This window comes from Leucoraja erinacea, chromosome 13 (assembly GCF_028641065.1).
Source record: "Leucoraja erinacea ecotype New England chromosome 13, Leri_hhj_1, whole genome shotgun sequence".
In the NCBI taxonomy this organism is placed as follows: domain Eukaryota; kingdom Metazoa; phylum Chordata; class Chondrichthyes; order Rajiformes; family Rajidae; genus Leucoraja; species Leucoraja erinaceus.
In genome coordinates, this window is record NC_073389.1 from 4699057 (window position 1) to 4723232 (window position 24176).

General features: G+C 43.1%; 1 protein-coding gene across 1 annotated transcript; it reads left to right on the forward strand.

The window, feature by feature from the left end:
- Positions 1-228: 228 nt before the first annotated feature.
- On the forward strand, positions 229-21978 carry LOC129702558 (immunoglobulin-like domain-containing receptor 1; the record flags this gene model as incomplete). Its single annotated transcript, XM_055644326.1, has 7 exons — positions 229-415; positions 7513-7662; positions 10543-10662; positions 12601-12747; positions 18131-18265; positions 19121-19968; positions 21297-21978. Coding segments are annotated over 7 exons (1629 nt in total), but the record flags the coding sequence as incomplete, so codon positions are not given.
- Between the last annotated feature and the right edge of the window lie 2198 nt (positions 21979-24176).

Genomic DNA, 24176 nt, shown 5'->3' on the forward strand with positions numbered 1-24176 from the left:
TTTCTTTCTGAAGTATTTATCAAGGCAGAAGGACCTTGTACATTGTTATGTCATATGAAGTTAATATTTACTATACTAATACTGTCATGAATTAACATGGGCATGGAGTGGCAATATAAAATTATGTTTCTGTGCTCCATTGTATGAATTTAATGCACCTCAGTTGAAACCATATTAATTGCATTGTAATATTTTAATCTCCATGAACCTTCTGTTGACCACCTGTGACCATTTTATCTTGCAGCATGCTTTGCTTTGTTGGTGAGTGTACCAGAAACCCATCGTACGACTACACTTTTTTCTTCCATCGCGCTAAGATGTGATTATTCCACTTCCGCGCAACTTCAGGATGTAGTTGTCACCTGGCGTTTCAAGTCATTTTGCAAAGACCCCATATTTGAATACTATTCCTCATGTAAGTATGACTTTGAAATTCCCTATTTATTTTTCCATCATTGCAATTGTGTAATCAGAGGATAATCTCTGGCAGACTTAAACTTAATGAATTTGAAAACTGGGTATGGTATTTTCAAATCAATTTTGTCCAATATTTTAAACAAGCCCTGTTAATCAATGCTGACTCTACACACATCAATGGTACAACAGTACTTTATCGTCATGTGTACCCAAGCATAGTGAAATTCTTCTTTATTTTTGCATACTGTTCAGTGACAATCCTATATATTAGGCACAATCTCACCAAGTATAAGAGTGTCCGATAGAAGACCACACTGAGGCAGTACGCAAGAGTTGCCATGTTTTAGGCATCATCTTGTACCCATCAAGTCCAAAATTATAAAAACCTTTAGTCTTAACATAGCCATAAAGGTCCATTGTCCTGGCCACACTGGGTTGGTGTTGTAGAGGTCGTCCTGGCCAGGCAATGGGTTGATGTCCTTTACCATTACTCCACCATCCTGTGCTATATCAGGCCACATCTATTCCATAAGTTGAGCCACTTGTTGCGGCAGCGGCGGATCCAAATTCAATGCCCAGCTGCAAAGATCAATGCAAGACATCTCTCCACAGAAGACTTAAATCATGGGTTCATGATATCATTTTGCAGCATACAACAATTTTTTCATGTATACGTTCGTTAGACTTTATTCAGGGAAGGGAAGAGTTAAACGGGCTGAATGGTTATCTTCTCATCCTATGCTGTAACACTTGGCCAATCTTCTGTCAGAGCTTCAGTATGTGCCACTACTCTAAACATTGGTGCAATTCTATTTTTAATTTGTTCAAATGTTATCTGCTGTTTTATTGCATCATTTATTCTCCTTGTAAAGTTTCGAAGTCGATGAAACCAGTTTCTATTCGAATAAAAACAAACCATTGCGTCGTATGTGTGACACAGGTTTGTTTAATGGTGCAACAGCACCCTCTGATGTGAATACATGAGAATACAACATATAAGAGCAGAGGCAGAGGAAATCACATAATTAAGAGAATTATGTTATTTCCACTTACTCTGCTCTTATTCTCTATTTGTCTAACTGCTAACATCGTGCATCAAAGAAAAAAATAACTTTTTTTCATTAAAAGTTTGCTTAGTTTGCATTTAAAATGAGCTTTTAAATTTTGTAGATTAGTAATAAAAAGAGGCACATTGAATGCCAGTAGATGTACTTTAAACAACGACTCGGTGCTTGATCTGGCCACCACACACAATTAAGAAAAATAAACACAAACCCTAGTCTGAACTACCTTCCTACAGTAGGTCTGTGAGGGGCTGGATGCACATGGCTTGAAACTTGGTGTCGAGTCCAGCAATAGAGGCTGAGACTCGATGCACTGGCACCTAATTCCAGTGCTGTTGTACCATCTACGTGTGGTTAGAAAATGGATGGACATTAGATTTGCATGGAACTGTCATGCACATCTGAACTTGACGAGCTCCAGTAACATATCTTGTTTTTGTGTCTAATTGTATATTTAAAATAAGGCTTTTGCCAAGAGTATTTTAGTACATGATCATTTATGATTTTTTTCCCCAGCAAGTGGAGTTATTGATAATAGATGTGATATCCTGGTCTGAATATTGGAGAGTCAACATTACCGTATAACTACAATACCACTAGTATTAAACAGGGTTCTGTTTTCCTCTTATTTTAGACACTTTAGTTGGCAGCATTGCAAGATTTGGGCTTGAATTTCAAACAGTCACTCATCGCAATACTTGAGGGAGTTCTTCATTACTGAAATGCTATTCTTTAATGTTCTATGTAAATATTAAATTACAGAAAGTGCATTTTGAGGAAAGTTAGACAAATCTCATTCACCTGTTCAACAAGCCTACTTCAATCCAGCAAAGGTCATTTTGGATTTACTATGTGTGAGTTGATTGTCAATTTGGATTACATAGTGAGTACATTGTCAAAAGTTTAGTTTAATGATACAGTGCGGAAACAGGCCCACCAAGTCCGCACTGACTAGTGATCCCTACACCCAATAGGGACAATTACCTTATACCCTACACCCACTAGGGACAATTTTACATTTACATTTACCAAGCCAATTAACCTACAAACCTGTATGTGTGGAGTGTGGGAGGAAACCGAAGATCTCAGAGAAAACCCACGCATGTCATGGGTAGAACGTACAAACTCCGTACCAACAGCACCGGTAGTCAGTATTGAACCCGGGTCTCTGGAGCTGTAACTCTACCGTTACAACTCTTCCTGTGGCAACTCTACCGCTACGCCACCATAACGCCCTTTCAAAAGTAATTTGAAGTGATTTTTGAAAAGTTTTACATTTGTATTTAAACATTTTAGCCACATTACTTCTACATCTTCTGAAAGGGAATGTATTAGTAAAAATTAGAAACAAAAAAGACACCAAATACTGGAGTAACTCAGCAAGTCACCTATCGATGCTTTCCAGACCTGCTGCGTGACCCGCCGAGTTCCTCAAGCACTTTGTGTCTGAATTAATGAAATTATGTTGCATCCAAGTGCGCCTTGCAACTCCTGATTGTGGCAACTGTGGTGACCGTACTTTAAACCAACATCTGCAGTTCCTTCCTACACATCTCCATCGTTGTTTTCACTTTGCCAAGCTGCCCCCGGGGCAAGCATCTTTTAAAGGAAAAATCAAGAATTAAAAAGTGTTGATGGAGTAATCATCTCAAACATTGCCTCCTTAGTGAAATAGAACAATGAATTAATTTAATTTTGTACATCATATCAAATTATATGATCAGGATATAGTTTGGCTCTAGAAAAAATAAGTGGGCCATCTTCAAAAGGGTTTGTTACGGTATAGGCTCAATACAGATTTGTTGTTTAAATAGAAGGATGGATCAAACAAATAAGTTCAAGTTCAAGTGAGTTTAAAGTCTTTTTTTAATTTTATTTATTTATTTATTTTTGGCATCGGTTTTCAAGTCGTCAAGTCAAGTGAGTTTGTCATGTGTCCCTGTATAGGACAATGAAATTCTTGCTTTGCTTAAGCACACAGAAAATAGTAGGCATTTACTACAAAACAGATAAATGTGTCCATATACCATGATATAAATATATACACACATGAATAAATAAACTGGTAAAGTGCAAATAACAGAAAGTGGTTATTAATAATCAGAGTTTTGTCCGAGCCAGGTTTAATAGCCTGATGGCTGTGGGGAAATAGCTATTCCTGAACATGGTTGTTGCAGTCTTCAGGCTCCTGTACCTTCTACCTGAAGGTAGCAGGGAGATGAGTGTGTGGCCAGGATGGTGTGGGTCTTTGATGATACTGCCAGCCTTTTTGAGGCAGCGACTGCGATAAATCCCCTTGATGGAAGGAAGGTCAGAGCCGATGATGGACTGGGCAGTGTTTACTACTTTTTGTAGTCTTTTCCTCTCCAGGGCGCTCAAATTGCCGAACCAAGCCACGATGCAACCGGTCAGTATGCTCTCGACTGTGCACCTGTAGAAGTTAGAGAGAGTCTTCCTTGACAATCCGACTCTCCGTAATCTTCTCAGGAAGTAGAGGCGCTGATGAGCTTTTTTGATAATTGCGTTAGTGTTCTCGGACCAGGAAAGATCTTCAGAGATGTGCACGCCCAGGAATTTGAAGTTCTTGACCCTTTCAACCATCGACCCGTTGATATAAATGGGGCTGTGGGTCCCCCTCCTACTCCTTCCAAAGTCCACAATCAGTTCCTTGGTTTTGCTGGTGTTGAGGGCCAGGTTATTGCACTGGCACCATATGGACAGTTGCTCGATCTCTCTTCTATATTCTGACTCATCCCCATCAGTGATACGCCCCACAATAGTGGTGTCGTCAGCGAACTTGATGATGGAGTTCGCACTGTGGTTCGCTACGCAGTCATGGGTATAGAGTGAGTACAGCAGGGGGCTGAGCACACAGCCTTGAGGTGCTCCCGTGCTGATTGTTATCGAGGCTGACACATTTCCACCAATACGAACAGACTGTGGTCTGTGGATGAGGAAGTCGAGGATCCAGTTGCAGAGGGATGCGCAGAGACCCAGTTCTGCAAGTTTGGTAACCAGTTTGGAGGGGATGATTGTGTTAAATGCCGAGCTGTAATCAATGAATAACAGCCTGTCATATGAGTTTTTGTTGTTCAAGTGGTCCAGTGCGGAGTGGAGGGCCAGCGAGATCGCATCCACCGTTGATCTGTTGTGGCGGTACGCGAACTGCATTGGGTCCAGGTTTTTGTCGAGGTAAGAGTTGATTTGCTCTACGATCAACCTCTCAAAGCACTTCATCATCACCGGCGTTAGTGCCACTGGTCGATAGTCATTGAGGCACGTCACCTTACTCTTCTTGGGCACCGGTATAATTGATGCCCTTTTAAAGCAGGTGGGGACAGACCTCAGAAGTGAGAGGTTGAAAATGTCCGTAAAAACCTCTGCCAGTTGGTCCGCACAGGTTTTTAGAACACGACCGGGTATACTCAACGTATTGAAAATTGTACGATCAAAAATGCACAATCACCAGTAAAATTCTATAATTGATATATACATTTCTGATTGCCTTGAATATTACCACACTTGCTGTATTGTTGGTCAAATGGCATGTGCTTCATTATCGCCATTCATTTCAACACCAATGGGGAAGTGAATTAACTCTTTTAATTATATTACTGGATGATCCCTGGCTGACTATCCAAAACTTATTTTTCCATGCCCAGTATTTTCCAAATAAATAACGTCTTCAAAGATTTTTCTAGATGATCATGACATTTAATGCTGCTATTAGTTTATTTTCAGGTTGTTTTCAAGAATTTTAATGAATCCATAAATATCTAAATTGTTGGCTTAATGGTGCTTACAAAAGCAGAAGTGATGATCATTGTACATCCTTCGATTTGTGAAAATTGAAACGCAAACAATTTTACAGATTTGCATAAATGAAAGTGTCAATATCAAGAAGCTGTGAAGTTTAACAGCTCATCAAATTTGCTTAGGAACAATTTAAACAGTTATTGTATCAAATGCAAGGTCAGAGGTTTTAAGTGAAAGCTTTCAGCAATGTTGCATTAGAGAGCAAATTAAATGGGAGCTGGGATTTTAAAATAATAGAAAATGTTAATATTACTTGTCAAGATAAATAGTACAATCTCATCTAGGAGAAACGAGGGAAGGTGGCCAAGGAATAGCAGGTGGACTTTATCTCTGACAAATGTGAAGTGGAACATTTTGATATGTCGAATGAGGGCAGGATTTGCACAGTAGGTGGTCGAGTCCTTTGATAGTGTTGGAGAACAGAGAGCTCTGGGTACAGTTTAACGGTTCCCAGAAAGTGGCGACACAGGTAGATTGGCTGGTGAAAAAGGCATTTTAACCACATTTTTCTTAATCAGTAAGTGTATTGAGTACATCATGCTGCAACTGCAAATATGGTGTGGCCATATTTTGAGTGTGATATATAGTTCTGCTCCTCCTGATATAGGAAGAATGTCATTCAACTGGAAAGAATACAGAAAAGATTCACCAGGATGGTACCAGCCCTTGGGGGCTTGAGTTATAATGAGAGGCTGGAACTTTTTAGCCTGGAATATAGGAGGCTGGGAGATGACCTTATAAAGCTATACAAAATCCTAAGATAAAGTCAGTCTATTTCTCAGCACTGAGGAGTCCAGAACCAGAAGCCATAAGTTTAAGATGTGAAAGAAAAGATTTAAAAGTGATCTGTTAAGCAGATTCTTCATTCAGAAGGTGGTGTGTGTATAAGGAACAAGCTGCCAGGAAATCTGTAGAGCCACGGTAAGTGATGATAATTAGAAGATAGTATAGAATCTCATTGTTATTGGGTATTAAAAGGTAGATAATAAAAATCCAGGAGATTGGTGGGAATGAGGATCAATTGGAGTTATCAGATCAAAGTGGGTTTATTTTGTAAAGGACGTTTGAAACTCCACCGGGTGGATCTGTTGGGGATGGCAGCCTCGCCAACAGTCTGTCTGGCTTTTCGGCTTTTTTTCGTGTGTTTTAAAAGTTTGTGTTGATGTTATCTGGTTTGTTTTATGTGGGGGAGGGTTTCGGTGGAAACCTTTTTTCAATCTCTTACCTTGACGGAGATGTCCCCGTTGATGGCTGGTGCTCGGCTTTCGCCGGCACCAGGGGGGGTTGGCTGGTGGCCGCTGGGTGAGGCAGAGGATGCAGATGGCAGTCCCCAGCCCGTCGGGGAGCGGGTTCCTCGGGAGTTGGAGCGGGGTTGGGCAGGAGTTGGCTCTTCTTCTCCGTGCTGTCTGTGGGTCGCCGCTGCTCTGGGCCGGTGTCCAGTCGGTCCGGGGCTGTCGGTTGTCCCAGCGGGGCAGGCGGAGGTGAGCTGAAGTTGACGCTTCTACTCCGCCCTGGCTGTGGGACGGTGTCCTGTCGGTCCAGGGTCGCCAGGGACGTTTCCTGCCGCCCCTGTGGGCGGGGATGGGACACTAGGGGGCGGGGCAGGGACAGTGGCGGTTCAGCAGCGCTTGCGGCGCCGGGGACCCAAGTTCGATCCTAGGTGCGGGTCTGCGTGCGTGCAGCTGCCGAGAATGTCTCTGCTGGTACAGTCCCGTCCCCCCCGTCCCGTCCCCCCCCCCTCCCTCTCCCTCTCCCTCTCCCTCTCCCTCTCCCTCTCCCTCTCCCTCTCCCTCTCCCTCTCCCTCTCCCTCCCTCTCCCTCTCCCTCTCCCTCTCCCTCTCCCTGTTACACCCCTATCTCCCACTAACTAGCACCCATGTTTCTCAGATTAAATATATATTTTACACATAAATTATGAATAAAGATAAGAATTTATTCACAGTTTATACAGCCAGCGCTTCATTTGCTTTTTCTTCATAGCGAATGACCTTCCTACAAATCCCATGATTCCTTGCATTTTTTCGGAATACTGAACTCGCTTATAGGCAGATTGCAGGATATTTTAATTAATTATGGCTTAGCCATCATAGCATTGCAACAAACAAGTGATATACTAAAAAGAGCACCACTAGCATGCCTGCGGTTTTTGAACAGGGGAGAAGAAATAAAATGAAATAGGCAACTCAACTTTAAGTGAAATCTCTTCTTCTTGCAGCGTACATTGCTATGTTGAGTATGGGCCAAGATCCAAGCAACGACTGCCAAGATGAACAGCGACAGGTGCGAATTGTAGTTCAGAAACGAGGCCAGAATGAGGCAATACTGGGCAACGAATATAGACAAAGGAAGATCACCATTCAGAACAGTAAGCATCACATTGATATCAATGATTAGAGCCAATGGAATGGCAATCTATTACCAACATTCCACCCATGAGTTTCAATTCTTCTGGAGAGAAACTGGATTTAAAATGATATAATGCATTACAGAGGCTATTGCCTTTTAATTCCGTATGATGTTGTTACCTTTTTATGCTGTTTTATATTTTACTTTTTTCTACCACCAAGTAACAATCTGGTGCACAATATTAACAAAATGCTACTTTTTATTACATGTTTACAATAATAATATAGCAGGTTTTAACCACCATTTCAGGAATCAGTCTTGGGGATCTGCTATTCTCCCTCAATTACAAGAATATCTTTTCCCTGTTAGGACCGTGGGTCCAAGCACGATATTCCAGGTGCTGGATCATCAGGTCCCTATATAATTGGAGCAAGAGATCTCCATTCTTGGTTTATCTTGTAATAATGGTCAAAATTCTATTTGCCTTCCTAATTGCATGACATACCTGTAAATTAATTTTCAGTGATTTTTGTAAATGAGCCATTTCCCTATCAACAATAATTACAGCCCACATTATTCTTTCTGAGTGTAGTCGTTTAAATGATCATAATATCCTAATTTGGAAACACATAGATTTCTCTGACTAAGTTAGAGAACATGGGAGAGGAGGGGGGTGGGGAGATTTTGTAGCTAAATTCTAACTTTACTGAAGATGCAAGATTATCTTTGAGCAACGCTACAAAAATTGTTGTAATTTTTAAATTATAATTAAGAGAATTTCTGCAGCAAGACTAGATGACGAATAAATGTCTTCTGCTTTAGTATGTTGAGTGACAATTTGTAAGGAGATATTTGTATGAAGAATATTTTTATGAATAGGTGAATTTTCAGGTTTGGAATCTTCTTCAGATTGATAGTGATGGGGGGAACCTATAATTGGACTCTGCGCTACCCCTCTCCCACCCCCCACACTTCCCCAACAGAATCAGTCTGAAGAAGGGTCTTGACCTGAAACGTCATCGTTCCATGTGCTCCAGGGATGCTGCCTGACCTGCTGCGTTACTCCAGCATTTTTTATCCTTCTGTAAATCAGCATCTGCAGTTCCTTGTTTCTCTATACTGAATTCAATTGCGCTTGATACTACAGGTGCACAACCTTTTATCCGAAAGCCATGGGACCAGAAACTTTTCGTAATTCGGAATTTGTCGGCCTTCGGAATGGAAATTTTTTAACGTAGATTTTAATGGCTGGCTCAGTGGTAGAGTGCTCGGCTCATATCCGCAAGGTCGCGAGTTTGCGCCTTGATCCCGGCAGTTCCTCGGTCGCGAGTTTGAGTCTTCAATGTAGTTTTTTCTTGCAGAATAAATGTCTGTATGAAATGCAGTGTGTTGAATGAATTCCTGAATTTGTAAATGTGACCGCAGCATTGAATCACCTCTCGCACTCATGTCACCCTAGCGGGGTTACATGCCCTTAGGCGGCCTAAGGCGACATTTTCACACTCTTATATCCGTGTGCAGCAGAGGTGACGTGCGTTTGGCGCCAAACGTGAGCTTTGGTGTGCAGACGACATCCTGGAAAAAATGTCCGGTTTCTTCCAGGTAGGCGATATACCCTCCCGGGCAATATACCCTCCACTTCTCTTTTATGAAGGGGATTTAGTTTCCCTTTCTTCTAGGACTGACCGGAGGTTCCGCTGTCACTTCTGCGGGCCACCCTCAGTGAACGCTCACTCAACTTTGTCTTGGGATTCCTACTCTCCCGCGCAATGTATCCCCACCTTCTCTTTTATGAATGGGGATTTAGTTCCCCTTCGAGGACGACCGGAGGTTCCACTGTCACCTCTGCAGGCCGCCCTTGGCGAACGTCCTGTCTCCCTGTCCCTGGGATAGCAGGGGGCGATCAAACAGCACAATACCCCCCTCCCCCTCCAACTCCAGAGGAATCCGCTCCCTGATGGGTCGCTACGGCGACAAGTGGCAGTTCGCCCGCAGCGCGACCCCAAGAACAAGACGTACCTTGCACACCATCAGCTTCTGCCCCTACGGGGAGTGTGTTCCTCTGGAGTTGGAGCGGGGCTGGGCTGGAGTTGCTGATCTGGGATCTCCGTGCTTGCAGTGGGCCTGGGGGTCGGTATCCCGATGAGGGGGCACAGCTTGGGCTGTGGGCAAACTGCCACGTTGCCGTAGCGGCCCATCGGGGAGCGGCTTCTGGTGGTCCTGATGTCTCCGGCCAGTTTGCAGTTTTCCTCTGGAGTTGGAACGGGGCTGGGCTGCTGCTGGCTGTGGGTCTCTGGGATCTCCGTGCTTGCAGTGGGCCTGGGGGTCGGTGTCCCGTTGGTCCTGATGTCTCCGATGACTGGCATTGTATGCTGGCATCGCCGACGTGAAGACAGTGCAAAGCCCCCATGCTGGTGCAATGGGCGGGGAGCTGGAGAGGGGAGGGAAGGGGTCACACACATGGCCGGGAAGCAGAGGAGTGTAGGTGGGGTGAAACTGAATGGAGCGACAATCTGCTGCTCCCTGCCCGCTGAGTTAAAAAGTTCCCACGCAAGACTCACGATACACTGTGTATCGTGAGTCTACCGTGGGAACTTTTTAACTCAGCGGGCAGACAGCAGCATATTGTCAATTATTAACCCTCCCGCGCAATATACCCTCACCTTCTCTTTTATGAATGGGGATTTAGTTCCCCTTTCTTCGAGGACCGACCGGAGGTTCCGCTGTCACCTCTGCGGGTCGCCCTCGGTGAACGTTTTCAAGGACCTTTCTTCAAGGACTGAAAAAATGTCCGCTATTCGGAGGTTTTCGTTATTTGGATCTTTGGATAAAAGGTTGTGCACCTGTAGCTTGTTATCCTATATTGATTGTGGCTAACCTGTATATGCTTGCCTGACAGGAGCTGATTTGTGGATCAATGAAGTGATGTGGTGGGACCACGGTGTTTATTTCTGTACTGTGGAGGCACCAGGCGATACCACCGGGGACTCTGACAAAGAAGTTCGACTTGTTGTTTTACGTACGTTTTTAGATTGTTTCAATACCACATATGTTAAGCCCAACTTATCCTTTATTCATCTGAAACACTTAATTTAAGTATGTCAGCAGGATGATAAATAATTGAATTGGTAAATACTTGAAAAAGTCAGCATGGTTGAGAAATACTAGATTAAAAAAAAAATAATAACTAGCTTTTTTTTTTAAACTAATCCTGTGGATGCAAATATATAATTGGGTTATCAAGTGGGCACCTCCCTTCACTGGTGTTTCGTTAAGTTAGTCTCACCTCGGGAAGGCTCAACATTTAGTTCTGGCGCCCCAGAGCAACCCCCATCAATACGTGCCCTCACCACCTATGCTACCAGTATCTACTAAATAAAGGAAGCTGCAGACAATGAGCTCACTCTAACAAATGCTAAACACCTGCATCCTATCTCCAACTTATCCTAGCCCATCATTAAGCTTGTAACATCACAAATATTGCGGGATACACTTACACAGACTACACTTACAAAGAAATACACATACTGCATGTCATACGTTTCCTTTCTGCCCCCAACTGACACTATTTATTTTCTGACATCTGCTTTATGACCTGACGCAAACTCTGTCCACAAATTCCTGGCTCTCCAAATAGCGACGTGGTTGATCTCGCTATGAAACGTCTACAACCCACCCCTACCGGACGTACTCTTGCTCTCCATCCTGGCTGATCTACTTCTGCTGCCAACTCTACATATCTAAGCCTTTTTCTCTCATCAGCCTCATCTACTAAGTTCTCCCAAGGCACTGTTAGTTCCATTAAATACGTTATCCTCTGATTAACTGACCATAAACACTATATCAGGCCTCAAACTAGTGCTAATTATTTCCTGCGGAACAACAAGCTTTCCTCCAAAATCTACCTACATCTCCCAATCATAGGTTCGGTGTAACTGGCCTAACTCATACCTGTTTGAAAATTGTAATATTGTGACTTGTAAAACTTGAAACTTTTTTTACCAAAAGTCTTCCATTCTTATTTCGCCCCTTTTTCAATTGGGTCATGTATCCTTTTTATTTCTCTTGGTTTCTGAGTTCACCTCCTTTAATCCCTCCTTAGTTTGTCTACTTATTTACTATCTTGTCTGATTTGATTACCTGAGACGTCCTGTCCACTCGGGTCCAAAGACCCTGTTCTCACTACTTCAATGGCTGATCCTCGGATTCCCTGACATGGTAATATTTGACATTTATGACATGATATATGTGTAAAAGCATGAAACATTTCTTAGACATTGTTGATAGCTATACCAAACCTCGCACATCAGAGGATATTATTGTTTGAATGCGTGGCTGTTTAAGCTTTAAACCCTCTGTTGCTCTAATATTTGTACTTGCTGGGAACATTGATATCAATGAATGTCATTGAATATCATTGAACGACAGATATCAGTAGGAGTCAGACAAAATTACACGTTTACTGGTATCATCTGGTTCCTAAAATGTTGGATGCACATTATTCACAGAGAGATACAACAGGGAAATGGGCCCTTTGGGCTACTGGGTTTCTGCCAACCATCAACCATCTACCCCCCCCCCCACCCCCATCAGTCTGAAGACACCCGAAACGTTGCCTATTTCCTACGCTCCATAGATGCTGCTGCACCAGCTGAGTTTCTCCAGCATTTTTGTGTACCAATTCTACAATATTCCTATTTTTTATTCTCCCATCAACTCGCCTTCACACGGGGGGGGGGGGGGGAGGGGGTTATATTTCAGTTAATCAGGATTGTACTACTGTCCTTCACGTGTACTTGCACTGTGCTTTATTTGCAAATATGTAAATGCACCCTTTTTTTGTAGGGGATGTACTGTCCGTAAGAGATTACTTTACACAACCAAAGTGCAAAATCCATTATTGATTTTTTTTTTCCTGCAATATAGACTTAGTTCCATCTTTTCTCTTTTTTTCCAGATTGGCTGACGGTGCTATTGATTATCATGGGCTTTTTATTATTGTTCATACTGATTAGTTGTTGTTGTTGCCAATGCTGTCCACAATTTTGCTGCTGCCATGTTCCATGTATTTGCTGCCCAAAACGCTGCTGTTGCCCAGAGGAAGGTAAAAACTATATTTTTATTTTCGCCATTGCTCATTTTCTCTCTACCCTTCCCCCAGTAACAATAGCTGGGTAATATGCTTGATAGTGGAAGTATTGCTGATCAGACCCTCATAACTTATGATGCTAGACTGGTTGACACAATGACATAATTCTTCTGTGAGCATATTGTGCTATGCAAGGATGGTCCATGATCTGAGATCATTACACTGGTACTCGGTGTAAGACCATGTGCTGATGATTTTAATGTACATTGCTACATCTCCGGAATGTGCTGCTTTTTTTTTCTTTGTTTATTTTATTAGAAGTTAATACAGTACAAAACAATACAGTGGAACCTAATTTTAGGTGCCAACTATGTCATACCGTAATCCATTCTATGTACAACCTCTAGTTTTATGTTTTGAAAAGGAAGTAAGCAAGACAAGAAAAAGAAAACAATGGATAGGGGAAAAAGAGGAAAAATAGATGGTAGAGAATAGAAAAACATGAAGTGTGTATGTAAAAAAAGAAAAAGTGGAAAGTAGAAAAAGGAGAGAAGGCCCCTTAAAAGAGAAATTTTCACATCTTTATTCGGAGATGTAGATCTATCCACGGCATGAACTGAAATCAGCAATTTTTACGGTACCGCTGCATCACATGATTCCACAAAGTCGATGAAAGGAGACCAACTCCTTAAGAATTGGTCATATTTATCTATTAGTCGGAATGTGCTTTTGTTTTGTTTTTTATCACAAGTGGCTGGCAGTGTACTTGGGCACAGTTCTTGCCCATTCCAGGTCCCCTTCTAGTGATTGGTGCCAGGTAGGCCAGAGAGTTGCACAAAACAGGGGGGAACTTTAACTTTTCTATGTGGGGGAGGGGGGCAGGGTAAGGGGGAAACCGTTTCCCAGTCTCTTTCTGGCGGGGACACGACTATTTCTCCGAGTCGCGTCCTCGCCCCCCACCTCGTGGCCTACCGGCTGGATCGGAGCGGCCTTTCCTGCCGGGGACCGGGAACCGGACCAGGGCTGCTACAGCGGCAGCGCAGCGCTGGAGTCATCGCGGAGCGGGCGATGCCTACCTGGGTCGCCGTTTGGAGCTCCGGAGCGTTGGGCCGCTGCTCCAACATCGTGGAGCTCTGGTGCGGAGAGCTTCCAACGCAGGTGGCGCTGAACAACATTGTGGAGTCCTGGGGCGCCTTGCAGAAGGTCTACAGAAGCAGTCTCCACCCGGCGCGGCCTACGGACTTTGGAAGCTGCCGACTCCGGTAGGAGGAGGCCGACTCTGTGTCCACGCCGCTGAGGACGTCCCGCAGCCCCGACGTCGGACTTGAATCTCCCCGGCGAGCGGTCCTGGACATCGGGCCGCCCGTAGCTGCAACTGAGGAGGGCTTGGGGAGGCCCTGACCACGGGGAACAGTGGAGGAAGAGACTGACTTTAGCGCCTTCCCACACAGTGGGAAACTTTGATTCTGCTGTGTGGGGATGTTTTATGTCAAATTCTATAGTGTGTTGTGTTCTTTATTTTTATTGTATGGCTATATGGGAATTTCATTTCACTGTGCCATCTGGCACATGTGACAATTAAATGTATCTTGAATCTTGAAATCAACTAATTTAGTACAAGATTAAACCAGATAAATACATTTTTCTTTGTGAGAAGACGTTAGTAATACAGAGCTAAAAACATACAGTTTGTGGAATTCAATAGTTTAGGCAGCAACTGTGGAGGGAAATGACCAGATGATGTTTTGGGTTGGGACTCTTCTTTTGAAGAAGGATCCCACCAGAAATGATGCTCCTTTCACAGACGCTGCATGACCTGCTGAGTTTAGGTTTAGAGCAGTGGTTCCCAACGTGGGGCGTACGCCCCACAGGGGGGCAATTTGATTTTTAAGGGGGGCAATTGAGTGCGACTGAGGAGGTCTGGGTCCAAATTTTCGATTTTTATTTTTTTGGATTTTCCATCAGGTAAACATATGTGGTTTATGTTTCAGATGTTATTTTGAGTAAATATTTTTTTTGGGGTAAAAAGGGTCTTTATTGTGTAGTTATTACATAATCACCGCGCCATCGCTCTTCATGCACGTCGCACGATGCGCGCGAGGTCATGGGAGAATTATATATCACCACATGGGGGGGGCATCAGGATTTTAGAGGTGATTAGGTGGGGCATGGCCAAAAAAAGGTTGGGAGCCACTGGTTTAGAGATACAGTGCGGAAACAGGCCCTTTGGTCAACTGAGACCGTGCCGATCAGTGATCCCTACACCTTAACACTATCCTATACACATTAGCGACAATTTTTTTTTTACCAAGCCAATTAGCCTACAAACCTGTATGTCTTCCTGGAGTGTGGGAGGAAACCAGAGATCCCAAAACACACGCGGTCACAGGGAGAATGTACAAACTCTGTACAGACAGCAAACGTAGTCAGGATTGAACCTGGGTCTCTGGCGCTGTGAGGCAGCAACTCTACCGCTGCCTCTCCAGCACTTTGTTTTTCCTTTGCTCAAAATTGTATTATCTGTGGTTAGAAACCGAAAATAGGTGTAGGAGTAGGCCATTCGGCCTTTCGAGCCAGCACTTTCATTCAATATGATCATGGCTGATCATCCAGAATCAGTACCCTGTTCCTGCTTTCTCCCCATATCCGGTGATTTCATTAGCCCTAAGAGCCATATCTAACTCTCTCTTGAATATATCCAGTGAATTGGCCTCCACTGCCTTATATGGCAGAGAATTCCACAGATTCCCGATTTTCTGGGTGAAAATGTATTTACCTATCTCAGTCCTAAATGGCCGACTACTTATTCTTAAACTGACCTTTGGTTCTGGACTCCCGCCAACATGGGGAATGTTTTCCTGCATCTAGCCTGTCTAATCCCTTAAGAATTTTACATCTCTACTTATAAAACTCTGATCTTGGATGTGTGTGTGTGTGTGTGTGTTCATTTGTTTGTGTGTTGTCACATCTTTGCGAATAAACAATGTAGTAACGGTAAAATTTTTAATTATTCCGGTAGAGATTTTTCCCATGGTCCAAAATCGCCTTATCTGAGAATTTCAGGCATTATTTCTCGAGTTATTACTGAAATTATTTCAAAAATCTGAAAAAAGCGTTGAATTTAAAAACCACTGTCTCTCGCTGATGACGTCACAATGGGTCTGCTCTTTGCGACCTTCTTACACGCGCTGCAAGTGACATCACACACCCCCCCCCCCCTTCCCTTCTAAATCGTAGCCTCCTCTCCTTGCCAAAGATTCTTGAGCCAAAGACTCGCACTTTGTTTTGCATCTACATTAGTAATAAAGCTGGGTTTCTACAGCAATCCAGTGTGTCTATATTGATTTTCATTTTTTTTTTATGATTCTCAAATGGTTAGGTGAAATTTGATAGGTGTTTCTTATCCAGATCTCTGGAATCACAATCACTTCATTAAGGTCTATAACATCAAATTGTGCCACGGTAGGCGGCGCGACTCTCGTCAGCAGCGGCCTCTGCAGCCCGTCCGCGTTTTTATTATTTTTTGTCTATGTTTCTATGTAGTTTTTGTTATTTTTTGTTGGGGTGTGTGTGTGTGTGTGTGGGGGGGGGTGGGGTGGGAGGGAAGGGGTAACTTTTAAATCTCTCCCTGCACGGGAGACCCGACCTTTTCTTGTCGGGTCTCCGTTGTCGTTGGGGCTGCAACGATGAGCGGCCTCCAACAGGAGAAGACCGGGGACTCTGGTGCCGACGACTCGCCTCACCTCACCGTCGCGGAGCTGGCCGAGTCCGGAGCGGTGGTGGAGCGCTGCTGCTGCTGCGGCCTGACCTCCGGAGTTTCGGAGGCTGCAACTGCGGGTCTGGCGGACGGCGGCACCGGGAGCCCGCGGGTCCCTGGAGGGAGACCGCTTTTCAGGGCTCTCGCAACGGCGACTTCTCCCGCCCGAGTTGCGGGGTCGAAGAGCTCCTGGAGCGGGGCCTGACATCACCGCCCCGCGCGGCTTGGAATGGCCGCGGGACTCTGCGAGCGCACGCCGGGGGCTTTAACACCAAGACCCGGTGTGCGACCTCGCACCACCCGGCGTGGCTTTAATGGCCGCGGGACAATCGCCATCGCCAGCCGGGGGCTTTGACTTTGACTCTGACATGGGGGGGGGGGGGGGGGGGGTGGGGGGGGGGGGGGGGGAGTGCAGTGGAGAGATAAGTTTTTTTGGCCTTCCATCACAGCGATGTGATGGATGTTTATGTAAATTATGTTGTGTCTTGAGTCTATTTGTTTGTAATGTATGGCTGCAGAAACGACATTTCGTTTGGACCTCAAGGGGTCCAAATGACAATTAAATTGAATCTTGAATCTTGAATTCCCTTGCACATTGTTTGTGCCCATTAGAAATACTTAGACAAACATTAGCATGCAATGAAGTGATATTTTGATAATGGTGTTGCACTATATGGATAGATGTAGCAAGCTTTTTATGAGTTTGTGTCCATTGAACTTGGAAAGTCCCACTGCATTCAAGTAAACATTGCTATTTTGAATAATCATACAGTCCAGTTGGCATTGTGTTGTACTTGTTATGGAACTTAATACCAAAGGTGTGTCCATTACGGGATTATATAAAACAATGGTAATTGTGTGATTCTTGGGGAAATGCTGACTTATTTTTGTTGGCTTAAAACGCTAGGGTAAAAGTTTCATGGGGTAAAATAAATGGTTTTGTGGTAGACCAGTTTACTTCTAGGCATGAAACACTAAAAACTCTGCAATTTTGAGAATCAGATTTATGCCTTTAGGAATATGATGGTCTGCATTATTTCTTAAAACATGATTTGCAGCAAAGTGACGATACAATGCAATATTATTTGTATATTTCTCATTCATGAAACTTGCTAAATTCATCTGCTTTCAGCAGATTTGTCCCACTGGGAACAGGTGGGAAGATTTAAATTCACATGTGTAGCTGGGAAACCAATAGGTAATGTAATAGCATTATTTTTGTAGCATATTATTTGAACTTTTCCAAAATTTGGGGCATTGTGAACAAGAAAGTACTCTTGTGTTCAACAACCTTACAACAACATCAATGGGACAAAATTAAATATAGTATTGAAATAGTTAGCGTTATAACCTGGCATATTTTAAATATTTAGGATCTACTGCTCCAAATTCCAATTGAACTGTTTGCTAACTCAAACTTCTTCCTATTAATTAGTCCATGGGCGCTGGTTTTAGGTTGTGAAATATAGAACTGCGGGTGATAAATTTTCAAAAGAAGTGACAATCTCTAGCAACCAGATGAAATTCCAAGGGCTTTTAGTTTATGTGCCATTGTTAATTGTATTTATAAGCCCCTGCTGCTGAATAATCCTTTGAATAAGATTGTTAACTGGGATACTGCATTCTTTTAATAAACCTTAGCTCTTGCAAGGCATTATATAATCAAACGAGCAAAGCGAGGAATGCTTCCTGGGATGTACAACTGGCCCATGTATGGTGAGGAAGAAAGGAATTCACAGTTAAACTCGTTCTACATGAATGGGCCATCACATAGAGGTATGTAGCTTAACCACTAATGCACCAATGTATGTGTTTGAAATGTTGGAATCCATGTCACAGAGAATAAATGGGAGGAAACATAAACAACGTTCTCAACGCCATCTCGCTTCATGACGGAAGAAGATTTAAGATATTCCTTCTCCTTCCAACTTTGTATAAAGTTAGATATAGCTTTTGGGTTTTTTTTAAGTACCATTCACAAACACTCTCATGGACTCAAATTTGAAATATAATTGCCACTCAAACAAGAACCAACTAGTAATAATATGTTTTTTCCAGGTGTTCTGTTTGCTGGATCGTGTATATCTATTTAACTCGCATAATAGAGGGGAGAGTGCATTTAGCCATTGAGTTCATGTCTGTGCGCAGAGCATTCCCTTCAGTCCTGTTCCCTCATTTACATTTGTTCTAGCCTGCTCGCGGTCTGATGCCATTGACCATCCCCGTTTCTCCTGCAAGTCATTTTAACTTGGGGCAAGAGAAGTAAATTACCACTTGCATTGTTTGCAATATGTCAACGTCACTGATCTTACATTCCATCAAATAAACGTTTGAGAGATTAGATGGCCTTGGCCCTTCAGTGACCAATGATGTGGATTGCCAATTTTTGATCTCTTCCCCCTTCTCTAACTGTGACATCGTTTTCTTGAAAATTATATGATGTTTTACTCCCGAAACTGAGTAATTGTTCACATTATTGTTTTACTCTGCCTAGTCTTTAGTAATTATGGTTATACTTCTGTCTCTTCTATTGTAAGATCCATAAGACTAAGTAGAATTCAGGTGTGTCCTAAAGTATTTTGAAGCATTTATACAAAAATATAATCTCTCCCTTATTTTTCCCTGATGTAGATTTTTCCACAAAGAACAGCATACCTTACAGTGCCCATCCAAACCTTTCAGTTAAAATGTTGGACCAGCTGGAGCATGAAGTGAAAAACTTAAGCACTATACAGCCTCTACACAATGAAATCCGCATAAGTGGTAGTCCACCTCCCAGTATGTTGTCTTCTTTAAATGAAATGGGAGTCAGAGATATTGATCGGCGTGTTATCTACCTGCCCCCAATATTGGAAACAATCCGTGAGACAAGCCTTCCCTCATCACAACAAACCAGCAACTCATCCCGAAGGAATTATCGCACAAGAGCAAGAAGCCACGAGGATATTTTGGAATCGGAGCTTCGTGGAAATCCAAGGTCCCAGGGAGGATCAAGGTCAAGTCGGAGCTCGCAAGATAGAAGATCGAACCGATACCTTGGGAACAGGAGGGATGATGTTGAAGATGGTGGACGGATGCTTCCAAGAGAACGAAGCCATGGAGATTACAGTGATGATGAGTCTGATTATAGTAGATCCAGGCACAGCAGTTCTAATCAGAGGAATGGCAGAAGAGGTTATGAGGAGGATAGGCGATCACATCACAGAAGTAGTAGAGATTACTCACCTGAACGAAGGCATAGGCGCAGAGACAGAAGCTACTCCCCTCCACCTCGAGGAAGGCGTCAGGGGTCGTGGAGTTCCCTGGATGATTATGAAACCCGCTCTCGTAACCAAATTGAGCCGGATGATCGAATGACAGTCTGGTTAGATACCCTGAAGAAGCCATTTAAGTATCATGAGAAGCCCCCAAGCTATCATTCAGTAGATGGGGCATCACAAGAAAGTAGTTCACGAAGATCGAACAATGGCCGTCTCTCAGTAAGTTTGTTTTTGTATTAAGATGTATCTCGTGCAGTCATTTCTATCTCTGTGCAGAGTTACATACTTTCCCAGCACCCTGGGAAAGTCGGGTTCTGGTACTTTGTACACTTGAAGGTCATATTATGTTACCCTGCTACAAAGCATCCTTGACCAGCCCATTGCTCGCACTCAAAGCCCCACCCAGGCTTTAGATGCATTTCCCACTCCTCAAGATCAGTGGTCCACATGTTGCAACTGTTCCATGAAGTAGCAAGGTCACCAATTCAACTCTGCTTCAGGCACTGAATCTTGAGAGCTCATCCCTAGAATATCTTGAAGGCCTTTCACAGCCTTCTGCAGTCAATGGCCTTTGAAATGTTTTGTGTGTCTCTGATAATCAGTCCTTTTAAAACCTTCAAATACATGGGATTAGGAGGGAGACATAGATCAGCCACGATTGAATGGCAGAGTAGACTTGATGGGCGAATGGCCTCATTCTGCTCCTATCACTGTGACCTTACATTTAAATAAAAATTAAGTAGATTAGTATATAGTACTAGAAATTAGTTAAAAATATAAAGACCAACTAAACTAAATAAGCCACTTAACTGCACTTTTTATTCACGGTTTGTAGCCCCGTTCAAATGAACACTATGGAATGCTGTGTAAAGCTGAGGAGCAGGTTATGAAATTAAGTACTGTCTGTTGGCTCAGTAAATTTGTGTTCTGCAGCTGGTAGTTCAGCAAGGAGACTAGATCTGACCTCTAGCTTGTCCCCAACTTCCATGGGCTTGGAGGTGGGAGATGAGCTGATCCATGATGACCTTGCCAGCTGTTCTCTATGCAACAATCGTCCAGAGGTATGGATGGTTTGCCCCGAGCTTGGATTCTTTACGTGCAGAATGTAAGTGGGTGTCTTGCGAAAAACAAAGCTCCTCTTTGTGACTAAGCCTGGCAAGGAATTTGATCATAACATAGCAAGATAAAAATAAAAGATAAAAAAATAAAGATAAAAATAAATCAAACAAGCCAGACGAGATCATTTCATTGTGATAAATTAAATAAAACTCTGGGCCAAGCAGAGTCAAAGCAGAGTTCTGACAAAGGAGGAGTGTAAAATATTGTCTGGCAAATGATCCTGCTTTGATGCTGAAAGTTTATTTTTGAGTGGATTGAACTTGAACTGCTATTTTACTCTAGCTCTGCTGCACTTTAGTTTTCCCCTTGTTAATTTTCCCACCAGCTACTTGCACGTATACATTGTTTTCATGCAATACTCCTTACTGAAATCTGTTATAATTCAGAAAAAGGTTCAAACTAACAACATCCTAATTTTGTTTTGACAGGGACAGGGAAGTTCTCGGAGTGGTAAAAGTATTGTGATATGATGGAACTCTCCACTTGTCATTTTCCACAACTGGTCAGGTTGAAGCAAAGCTAGTGACTTTTTAAACATATCGTTTCATCATGAACACAGCAAAGGTTCCAATTTGCATATTACTTCAAGCTGTGCTGGAGGTATAACTTTGCAACAGGAGCATTTCATTTCAGACGAGACATCTTACTTCAATCTTGTTGACTGATTAGTGAAATTGGATGTTGGTGGGGAACTTAGTTTGTTTTAAATATCATGTACACTTTGGGGGAAATTGACAGCTGTCTCATCTACACGTGGGTTTGAATCTGGTCCAGATTGAGGTTTGCTGCATTTGAGCAAATACATATTACTTTGAGACTATTATGTAGATAATTCAGTTACTCTATAGTGCCTAAATCTATCAAAAATCTTGTCTCTTAATGATTGTATTTTAGACAGAAAAAAAATCAAATAGATTACAAATGGTTGTGTTGTTTTTCAATCCAGTAATTGGGATTTTTTTTTAAATCAAGGAAACCATTTTGAATTATTTTTAAAGTTTCAACTTTTGATATTGTTTTTACTAAATCTGGACAATGGAATAAATTAAATGTTCTTGTATTTTGTCTGAATAACAATGCACATTGTATTAATAATAAAATAGCACAACTGGAGGCAATTGTGTTTGTGGAAATTGGTCAGAGGAAGTGCGAAGAAATCCAGGAAACTTTAAGCTGATTTAGAAAGATGAAATCAAACAAGGCATTTGAGAAATATAAAGAAAGCAGGAAAGAACTCAAGCAAAGAATTAAGAGGGACATAAAATATTATTGGCAAGTCAGATTAAAGAGATTTTTGGACATATTAAAATAACCAGAGGGTAACTGGGCAGAGGGAAGGATAACTCAAGGATAAAGCAGGAGATTTACGCTAGGATTCAAAGGAGGTAGGTAAGGTACAAAAGTGTACATTGCATCGGTTTTCAAGTCGTCAAGTCAAGTGAGTTTATTGTCATGTGTCCCTGTATAGGACAATGAAATTCTTGCTTTGCTTAAGCACACAGAAAATAGTAGGCATTTACTACAAAACAGATAAATGTGTTCATATACCATGATATAAATATATACACACATGAATAAATAAACTGGTAAAGTGCAAATAACAGAAAGTGGTTATTAATAATCAGAGTTTTGTCCGAGCCAGGTTTAATAGCCTGATGGCTGTGGGGAAATAGCTATTCCTGAACCTGGTTGTTGCAGTCTTCAGGCTCCTGTACCTTCTACCTGTAGGTAACAGGGAGATGAGTGTGTGGCCAGGATGGTGTAGGTCTTTGATGATACTGCCAGCCTTTTTGAGGCAGCGACTGCGATAAATCCCCTCGATGGAAGTAAGGTCAGAGCCGATGATGGACTGGGCAGTGTTTACTACTTTTTGTAGTCTTTTCCTCTCCAGGGCGCTCAAATTGCTGAACCAAGCCACGGTGCAACCGGTCAGTATGCTCTCGACTGTGCACCTGTAGAAGTTAGAGAGAGTCTTCCTTGACAATCTCTGGGTTTCACCAAGGAGATGATGAAGAACAGTGAGATCAGTACACTAATATGCCATGGCATTTTGAGACCCAAGATGCTGGGCCTTTTGAAGAGTATTAAGGTGGATAAGTCCTCAAAGCTGGTTGAGAACTAGTCCTGGATAATGAGAGGGATAAGAACCACATGTCCTGGTGTCAAGACATCAACCTTTCTCTCAACGCCAGCAAGACAACGGAGATAGTGATTGAGTTCAGGCAGCAATAACCCAGTTTGCATTGATGGTGCCGAAGTAGAGATGGTCAAAAACTGAAGCACCCTACCACAACCAGAGAGTAGTTCATTCATTCATCATCGTTGAAAACATTAGCGCCGCAGTGGTGCTGGTTTCCAACGGGAACGGTGACTGACACACCACACATCTCTGTCCTCCAGTTCCTGCGGACTTCCGCCACTGGAAGTACAGGATTTTGGTGTGTGTGCTTTATCATCTATCTATCTATCTATCTATCTATCTATCTATCTATCTATCTATCTTCCGCCTGCAGTACGGATCCCTTCCTGCCTTTCTATTCGTTGACGGCTGCTCCTTCCTCAGCTTCCAACACACTTCGAAACAATGTTACAAGACAGGAACACTGAACTTTTCACTGCTGCAGCAGGCAGGGATTTTTTCTAAAGAGGCAGGGCAGTGCTGGAATCTTACTTTTGAGAACGGCTTCAGTTCCATTGGAGGAGACGGGTGCATGGTGGAATATTGGGTTGGGGGATCACACCATTGGGGGAGCAGACCCAACGGGTCTGCACTTGGTCTAGTATATATATAAAAGTCTGTGGCTGCCGCCTGCCGTCCGGCTGCCAGCTGCCTTTCTTCCTTTTGATTCGCTGCTCCTTCCTGTCAGCTTCCAACACACTTCGAAACAAAGTTGCAAGACAGGAACACTGAACTTTTCACTGCTGCAGCAGGCAGGGAGGTGCAATTGAGGGAGGCAGGGGAGTGCTGGAAACTTACATTTGGCAACGGCTTCAGTTCCATTGGAGGAGACGGGTGCATGGTGCAATATTGGGTTGGGGGAATCACACCATTGGGGGAGCAGACCCAACGGGTCTGCACTTGGTCTAGTTAATATATAAAACTCAAACCCATCCGTCCGCCTGCAGTACGGATCCCTTCCTGCCTTTCGATTCGTTCCCGCCGTGCGATGTCACAATGCCCGATGCTCGTGGACGTCCAATCGGAATGGATCCATTTGCATGTACGGCTTCCGGCCGCGTTTCTTCCTTTGATTCTCCGCAACTCCGAAAACGGACGCAGAATTGCCGACGTCTTTTCCATTTCGGTA